The 10,000-nt window shown below is 36.6% G+C and overlaps 1 protein-coding gene across 1 annotated transcript in view; it reads right to left on the bottom strand.

Moving 5' to 3' along the window:
- Positions 1-5,376: 5,376 nt before the first annotated feature.
- cUnh5orf63 (chromosome Un C5orf63 homolog) overlaps positions 5,377-10,000 on the bottom strand; it is a gene marked incomplete at its 5' end in the record, with an annotated part of 13,115 nt that continues 8,491 nt past the window's right edge. The window contains one exon of the mRNA XM_083940895.1: positions 5,377-5,586. Within this exon, the coding sequence (XP_083797021.1) occupies positions 5,416-5,586 (171 nt within the window). The remainder of the gene's footprint in view (positions 5,587-10,000) is intronic.

Consider the following 10,000-nt stretch of genomic DNA (forward strand, 5'->3'; position numbering starts at 1 on the left):
AGCAGCTCCAGCCTCTGATCCTGGATCAGGTCTCAGGGGCAGCAGCTCCAGCCTCTGATCCTGGATCAGGTCTCAGGGGCAGCAGCTCCAGCCTCTGATCCTGGATCAGGTCTCAGGGGCAGCAGCTCCAGCCTCTGGTCCTGGATCAGGTCTCAGGGGCAGCAGCTCCAGCCTCTGATCCTGGATCAGGTCTCAGGGGCAGCAGCTCCAGCCTCTGATCCTGGATCAGGTCTCAGGGGCAGCAGCTCCAGCCTCTGGTCCTGGATCAGGTCTCAGGGGCAGCAGCTCCAGCCTCTGGTCCTGGATCAGGTCTCAGGGGCAGCAGCTCCAGCCTCTGGTCCTGGATCAGGTCTCAGGGGACCAGCTCCAGCCTCTGATCCTGGATCAGGTCTCAGGGCAGCAGCTCCAGCCTCTGATCCTGGATCAGGTCTCAGGGGACCAGCTCCAGCCTCTGATCCTGGATCAGGTCCTGGATCACCTCTGCAGGGCGCAGATCTTGCGTCTCGCCCTCGTCAGAGCGAGCTGAACGTCTTCAGCTCTGGACGCCATCACAGAAACACACCTGAGCGTCTCCATGACGACCAACACACAGCAGCAGGCCGCGCTGTGATTGGCCGACAGCCAGAGACCGTTTAATATTAATGAGCTCAGGGCGTCAGGTTACCATGACGACGACACTGTTTATGTTGCTGCATTTAAAGTCTTTATTTTATTAAATAAATATTAAATATGAACATTAATAAACATAAACTCTGTATTTAAAGTCTTTATTTTATTAAATAAATATTAAATATGAACATTAATAAACATAAACTCTGTATTTAAAGTCTTTATTTTATTAAATAAATATTAAATATGAACATTAATAAATAAACTCTGTATTTAAAGTCTTTATTTTATTAAATAAATATTAAATATGAACATTAATAAACATAAACTCTGTATTTAAAGTGTTTATTTTATTAAATAAATATTAAATATGAACATTAATAAATAAACTCTGTATTTAAAGTCTTTATTTTATTAAATAAATATTAAATATGAACATTAATAAACATAAACTCTGTATTTAAAGTCTTTATTTTATTAAATAAATATTAAATATGAACATTAATAAATAAACTCTGTATTTAAAGTCTTTATTTTATTAAATAAATATTAAATATGAACATTAATAAATAAACTCTGTATTTAAAGTCTTTATTTTATTAAATAAATATTAAATATGAACATTAATAAATAAACTCTGTATTTAAAGTCTTTATTTTATTAAATAAATATTAAATATGAACATTAATAAATAAACTCTGTATTTAAAGTCTTTATTTTATTAAATAAATATTAAATATGAACATTAATAAATAAACTCTGTATTTAAAGTCTTTATTTTATTAAATAAATATTAAATATGAACATTAATAAACATAAACTCTGTATTTAAAGTCTTTATTTTATTAAATAAATATTAAATATGAACATTAATAAATAAACTCTGTATTTAAAGTCTTTATTTTATTAAATAAATATTAAATATGAACATTAATAAATAAACTCTGTATTTAAAGTCTTTATTTTATTAAATAAATATTAAATATGAACATTAATAAATAAACTCTGTATTTAAAGTCTTTATTTTATTAAATAAATATTAAATATGAACATTAATAAACATAAACTCTGTATTTAAAGTCTTTATTTTATTAAATAAATATTAAATATGAACATTAATAAATAAACTCTGTATTTAAAGTCTTTATTTTATTAAATAAATATTAAATATGAACATTAATAAACATAAACTCTGTATTTAAAGTCTTTATTTTATTAAATAAATATTAAATATGAACATTAATAAACATAAACTCTGTATTTAAAGTCTTTATTTTATTAAATAAATATTAAATATGAACATTAATAAATAAACTCTGTATTTAAAGTCTTTATTTTATTAAATAAATATTAAATATGAACATTAATAAACATAAACTCTGTATTTAAAGTCTTTATTTTATTAAATAAATATTAAATATGAACATTAATAAATAAACTCTGTATTTAAAGTCTTTATTTTATTAAATAAATATTAAATATGAACATTAATAAACATAAACTCTGCATTTAAAGTCTTTATTTTATTAAATAAATATTAAATATGAACATTAATAAATAAACTCTGTATTTAAAGTCTTTATTTTATTAAATAAATATTAAATATGAACATTAATAAACATAAACTCTGTATTTAAAGTCTTTATTTTATTAAATAAATATTAAATATGAACATTAATAAATAAACTCTGTATTTAAAGTCTTTATTTTATTAAATAAATATTAAATATGAACATTAATAAATAAACTCTGTATTTAAAGTCTTTATTTTATTAAATAAATATTAAATATGAACATTAATAAACATAAACTCTGTATTTAAAGTCTTTATTTTATTAAATAAATATTAAATATGAACATTAATAAACATAAACTCTGTATTTAAAGTCTTTATTTTATTAAATAAATATTAAATATGAACATTAATAAATAAACTCTGTATTTAAAGTCTTTATTTTATTTAATAAATATTAAATATGAACATTAATAAATAAACTCTGTATTTAAAGTCTTTATTTTATTAAATAAATATTAAATATGAACATTAATAAACATAAACTCTGTATTTAAAGTCTTTATTTTATTAAATAAATATTAAATATGAACATTAATAAACATAAACTCTGTATTTAAAGTCTTTATTTTATTAAATAAATATTAAATATGAACATTAATAAACATAAACTCTGTATTTAAAGTCTTTATTTTATTAAATAAATATTAAATATGAACATTAATAAACATAAACTCTGTATTTAAAGTCTTTATTTTATTAAATAAATATTAAATATGAACATTAATAAATAAACTCTGTATTTAAAGTCTTTATTTTATTAAATAAATATTAAATATGAACATTAATAAACATAAACTCTGTATTTAAAGTCTTTATTTTATTAAATAAATATTAAATATGAACATTAATAAACATAAACTCTGTATTTAAAGTCTTTATTTTATTAAATAAATATTAAATATGAACATTAATAAATAAACTCTGTATTTAAAGTCTTTATTTTATTAAATAAATATTAAATATGAACATTAATAAACATAAACTCTGTATTTAAAGTCTTTATTTTATTAAATAAATATTAAATATGAACATTAATAAATAAACTCTGTATTTAAAGTCTTTATTTTATTAAATAAATATTAAATATGAACATTAATAAACATAAACTCTGTATTTAAAGTCTTTATTTTATTAAATAAATATTAAATATGAACATTAATAAACATAAACTCTGTATTTAAAGTCTTTATTTTATTAAATAAATATTAAATATGAACATTAATAAACATAAACTCTGTATTTAAAGTCTTTATTTTATTAAATAAATATTAAATATGAACATTAATAAATAAACTCTGTATTTAAAGTCTTTATTTTATTAAATAAATATTAAATATGAACATTAATAAACATAAACTCTGTATTTAAAGTCTTTATTTTATTAAATAAATATTAAATATGAACATTAATAAACATAAACTCTGTATTTAAAGTCTTTATTTTATTAAATAAATATTAAATATGAACATTAATAAACATAAACTCTGTATTTAAAGTCTTTATTTTATTAAATAAATATTAAATATGAACATTAATAAACATAAACTCTGTATTTAAAGTCTTTATTTTATTAAATAAATATTAAATATGAACATTAATAAACATAAACTCTGTATTTAAAGTCTTTATTTTATTAAATAAATATTAAATATGAACATTAATAAATAAACTCTGTATTTAAAGTCTTTATTTTATTAAATAAATATTAAATATGAACATTAATAAATAAACTCTGTATTTAAAGTCTTTATTTTATTAAATAAATATTAAATATGAACATTAATAAACATAAACTCTGTATTTAAAGTCTTTATTTTATTAAATAAATATTAAATATGAACATTAATAAATAAACTCTGTATTTAAAGTCTTTATTTTATTAAATAAATATTAAATATGAACATTAATAAACATAAACTCTGTATTTAAAGTCTTTATTTTATTAAATAAATATTAAATATGAACATTAATAAACATAAACTCTGTATTTAAAGTCTTTATTTTATTAAATAAATATTAAATATGAACATTAATAAATAAACTCTGTATTTAAAGTCTTTATTTTATTAAATAAATATTAAATATGAACATTAATAAACATAAACTCTGTATTTAAAGTCTTTATTTTATTAAATAAATATTAAATATGAACATTAATAAACATAAACTCTGTATTTAAAGTCTTTATTTTATTAAATAAATATTAAATATGAACATTAATAAACATAAACTCTGTATTTAAAGTCTTTATTTTATTAAATAAATATTAAATATGAACATTAATAAATAAACTCTGCATTTAAAGTCTTTATTTTATTAAATAAATATTAAATATGAACATTAATAAACATAAACTCTGTATTTAAAGTCTTTATTTTATTAAATAAATATTAAATATGAACATTAATAAACATAAACTCTGTATTTAAAGTCTTTATTTTATTAAATAAATATTAAATATGAACATTAATAAATAAACTCTGCATTTAAAGTCTTTATTTTATTAAATAAATATTAAATATGAACATTAATAAACATAAACTCTGTATTTAAAGTCTTTATTTTATTAAATAAATATTAAATATGAACATTAATAAACATAAACTCTGTATTTAAAGTCTTTATTTTATTAAATAAATATTAAATATGAACATTAATAAATAAACTCTGTATTTAAAGTCTTTATTTTATTAAATAAATATTAAATATGAACATTAATAAACATAAACTCTGCATTTAAAGTCTTTATTTTATTAAATAAATATTAAATATGAACATTAATAAATAAACTCTGTATTTAAAGTCTTTATTTTATTAAATAAATATTAAATATGAACATTAATAAACATAAACTCTGTATTTAAAGTCTTTATTTTATTAAATAAATATTAAATATGAACATTAATAAACAGCTGATCTAAATGTGATTGGCTCCTCAGGCTGTGACATCACAGCGAGGGGCTGCTCTGATTGGCTCCTCAGGCTGTGACATCACAGCGAGGGGCTGCTCTGATTGGCTCCTCAGGCTGTGACATCACAGCGAGGGGCTGCTCTGATTGGCTCCTCAGGCTGTGACATCACAGCGAGGGGCTGCTCTGATTGGCTCCTCAGGCTGTGACATCACAGCGAGGGGCTGCTCTGATTGGCCGGTCTGAAGGAGACGCAGACACGTTATTGGTTGGTTGTGTTTATTCTTTATTGATCATTTTCAGTCACACAATGTCCCGTCGTCATGGTGACGGCGTCTCTGCGTCCCGCAGCAGTTTGTCCAACAGGACGACGTCGACGCGGTGCTTCATCACAAAGCGCCCGTTCAGGTGGAAGACAGGTATGTCCCACCTGTACCTGTCTGTCCACACGCTGTTCTCTGGGAGACTGATGTCCACCTGCTGCAGGACAAACTGAGGGACAGACAGGTGAGAGAGAGACAGGTGAGATAGACAGGTGAGGGACAGGTGAGGGACAGACAGGTGAGAGACAGACAGGTGAGAGACAGACAGGTGAGAGACAGACAGGTGAGAGACAGGTGAGACAGACAGGTGAGAGACAGACAGGTGAGAGACAGACAGGTGAGAGACAGGTGAGACAGACAGGTGAGAGACAGACAGGTGAGAGACAGACAGGTGAGAGACAGACAGGTGAGAGACAGGTGAGACAGACAGGTGAGAGACAGACAGGTGAAAGACAGGTGAGACAGACAGGTGAGAGACAGACAGGTGAGAGACAGGTGAGGGACAGACAGGTGAGAGACAGACAGGTGACAGACAGACAGGTGAGAGACAGGTGAGACAGACAGGTGAGAGACAGACAGGTGAGAGACAGGTGAGGGACAGACAGGTGAGAGACAGACAGGTGACAGACAGACAGGTGAGGGACAGGTGAGAGACAGGTGAGAGACAGACAGGTGAGAGAGAGACAGGTGAGAGACAGGTGAGAGACAGACAGGTGAGAGACAGACAGGTGACAGACAGACAGGTGAGGGACAGGTGAGAGACAGGTGAGAGACAGACAGGTGACAGACAGACAGGTGAGGGACAGGTGAGAGACAGGTGAGAGACAGACAGGTGAGAGAGAGACAGGTGAGAGACAGGTGAGAGACAGACAGGTGACAGACAGACAGGTGAGGGACAGGTGAGAGACAGGTGAGAGACAGACAGGTGACAGACAGACAGGTGAGGGACAGGTGAGAGACAGGTGAGAGACAGACAGGTGAGAGACAGGTGACAGACAGACAGGTGAGAGACAGACAGGTGAGAGAGAGACAGGTGAGAGACAGACAGGTGAGAGACAGACAGGTGAGAGACAGACAGGTGAGAGAGACAGGTGAGAGACAGACAGGTGAGAGACAGACAGACAGGTGAGAGACAGACAGGTGAGAGACAGACAGGTGAGAGACAGACAGGTGAGAGACAGACAGGTGAGAGACAGGTGAGGGACAGACAGGTGAGAGACAGACAGGTGACAGACAGACAGGTGAGGGACAGGTGAGAGACAGGTGAGAGACAGACAGGTGAGAGAGAGACAGGTGAGAGACAGGTGAGAGACAGACAGGTGAGAGACAGACAGGTGACAGACAGACAGGTGAGGGACAGGTGAGAGACAGGTGAGAGACAGACAGGTGACAGACAGACAGGTGAGGGACAGGTGAGAGACAGGTGAGAGACAGACAGGTGACAGACAGACAGGTGAGGGACAGGTGAGAGACAGGTGAGAGACAGACAGGTGAGAGAGAGACAGGTGAGAGACAGACAGGTGACAGACAGACAGGTGAGGGACAGGTGAGAGACAGGTGAGAGACAGACAGGTGACAGACAGACAGGTGAGGGACAGGTGAGAGACAGGTGAGAGACAGACAGGTGAGAGACAGACAGACAGGTGAGGGACAGGTGAGAGACAGGTGAGAGACAGACAGGTGAGAGACAGACAGACAGGTGAGAGACAGACAGGTGAGAGACAGACAGACAGGTGAGAGACAGACAGGTGAGAGACAGACAGGTGAGAGACAGACAGGTGAGAGACAGGTGAGGGACAGACAGGTGAGAGACAGGTGAGGGACAGACAGGTGAGAGACAGACAGGTGAGAGACAGGTGAGGGACAGACAGGTGAGAGACAGGTGAGAGACAGGTGAGGGACAGACAGGTGAGAGACAGGTGAGAGACAGGTGAGGGACAGACAGGTGAGAGACAGGTGAGGGACAGACAGGTGAGAGACAGACAGGTGAGAGACAAACAGGTGAGAGACAGACAGACAGGTGAGAGACAGACAGGTGAGAGACAGACAGACAGGTGAGAGACAGACAGGTGAGAGACAGACAGGTGAGAGACAGACAGGTGAGAGACAGGTGAGGGACAGACAGGTGAGAGACAGGTGAGGGACAGACAGGTGAGAGACAGACAGGTGAGAGACAGGTGAGGGACAGACAGGTGAGAGACAGGTGAGAGACAGGTGAGGGACAGACAGGTGAGAGACAGGTGAGAGACAGGTGAGGGACAGACAGGTGAGAGACAGGTGAGGGACAGACAGGTGAGAGACAGACAGGTGAGAGACAGGTGAGGGACAGACAGGTGAGAGACAGGTGAGAGACAGACAGTTCAGAGACAGACAGGTGAGAGACAGGTGAGAGACAGACAGGTGAGAGACAGACAGGTGAGAGACAGACAGACAGGTGAGAGACAGACAGGTGAGAGACAGGTGAGAGACAGGTGAGGGACAGACAGGTGAGAGACAGGTGAGGGACAGACAGGTGAGAGACAGGTGAGAGACAGGTGAGGGACAGACAGGTGAGAGACAGGTGAGGGACAGACAGGTGAGAGACAGACAGGTGAGAGACAGGTGAGAGACAGACAGGTGAGAGACAGACAGGTGACAGACAGACAGGTGAGGGACAGGTGAGAGACAGGTGAGAGACAGACAGGTGACAGACAGACAGGTGAGGGACAGGTGAGAGACAGGTGACAGACAGACAGGTGAGGGACAGGTGAGAGACAGGTGAGAGACAGACAGGTGAGAGAGAGACAGGTGAGAGACAGACAGGTGAGAGACAGACAGGTGAGAGACAGACAGGTGAGGGACAGGTGAGAGACAGGTGAGAGACAGACAGGTGACAGACAGACAGGTGAGGGACAGGTGAGAGACAGGTGAGAGACAGACAGGTGACAGACAGACAGGTGAGGGACAGGTGAGAGACAGGTGAGAGACAGACAGGTGAGAGAGAGACAGGTGAGAGACAGACAGGTGAGAGACAGACAGGTGAGAGAGACAGGTGAGAGACAGACAGGTGAGAGACAGACAGGTGAGAGACAGACAGACAGGTGAGAGACAGACAGGTGAGAGACAGACAGGTGAGAGACAGACAGGTGAGAGACAGACAGGTGAGAGACAGGTGAGGGACAGACAGGTGAGAGACAGGTGAGGGACAGACAGGTGAGAGACAGACAGGTGAGAGACAGGTGAGGGACAGACAGGTGAGAGACAGACAGGTGAGGGACAGGTGAGAGACAGGTGAGAGACAGACAGGTGACAGACAGACAGGTGAGGGACAGGTGAGAGACAGGTGAGAGACAGACAGGTGACAGACAGACAGGTGAGAGACAGACAGGTGAGAGAGAGACAGGTGAGAGACAGACAGGTGAGAGACAGACAGGTGAGAGACAGACAGGTGAGAGAGACAGGTGAGAGACAGACAGGTGAGAGACAGACAGACAGGTGAGAGACAGACAGGTGAGAGACAGACAGGTGAGAGACAGACAGGTGAGAGACAGACAGGTGAGAGACAGGTGAGGGACAGACAGGTGAGAGACAGACAGGTGACAGACAGACAGGTGAGGGACAGGTGAGAGACAGGTGAGAGACAGACAGGTGAGAGAGAGACAGGTGAGAGACAGGTGAGAGACAGACAGGTGAGAGACAGACAGGTGACAGACAGACAGGTGAGGGACAGGTGAGAGACAGGTGAGAGACAGACAGGTGACAGACAGACAGGTGAGGGACAGGTGAGAGACAGGTGAGAGACAGACAGGTGACAGACAGACAGGTGAGGGACAGGTGAGAGACAGGTGAGAGACAGACAGGTGAGAGAGAGACAGGTGAGAGACAGACAGGTGAGAGACAGACAGGTGACAGACAGACAGGTGAGGGACAGGTGAGAGACAGGTGAGAGACAGACAGGTGACAGACAGACAGACAGGTGAGGGACAGGTGAGAGACAGGTGAGAGACAGACAGGTGAGAGACAGACAGACAGGTGAGGGACAGGTGAGAGACAGGTGAGAGACAGACAGGTGAGAGACAGACAGACAGGTGAGAGACAGACAGGTGAGAGACAGACAGACAGGTGAGAGACAGACAGGTGAGAGACAGACAGGTGAGAGACAGACAGGTGAGAGACAGGTGAGGGACAGACAGGTGAGAGACAGGTGAGGGACAGACAGGTGAGAGACAGACAGGTGAGAGACAGGTGAGGGACAGACAGGTGAGAGACAGGTGAGAGACAGGTGAGGGACAGACAGGTGAGAGACAGGTGAGAGACAGGTGAGGGACAGACAGGTGAGAGACAGGTGAGGGACAGACAGGTGAGAGACAGACAGGTGAGAGACAAACAGGTGAGAGACAGACAGACAGGTGAGAGACAGACAGGTGAGAGACAGACAGACAGGTGAGAGACAGACAGGTGAGAGACAGACAGGTGAGAGACAGACAGGTGAGAGACAGGTGAGGGACAGACAGGTGAGAGACAGACAGGTGAGAGACAGGTGAGGGACAGACAGGTGAGAGACAGGTGAGAGACAGGTGAGGGACAGACAGGTGAGAGACAGG

Source organism: Echiichthys vipera (assembly GCF_963691815.1).
Source record: "Echiichthys vipera genome assembly, contig: SCAFFOLD_109, whole genome shotgun sequence".
In the NCBI taxonomy this organism is placed as follows: Eukaryota; Metazoa; Chordata; class Actinopteri; order Perciformes; family Trachinidae; genus Echiichthys; species Echiichthys vipera.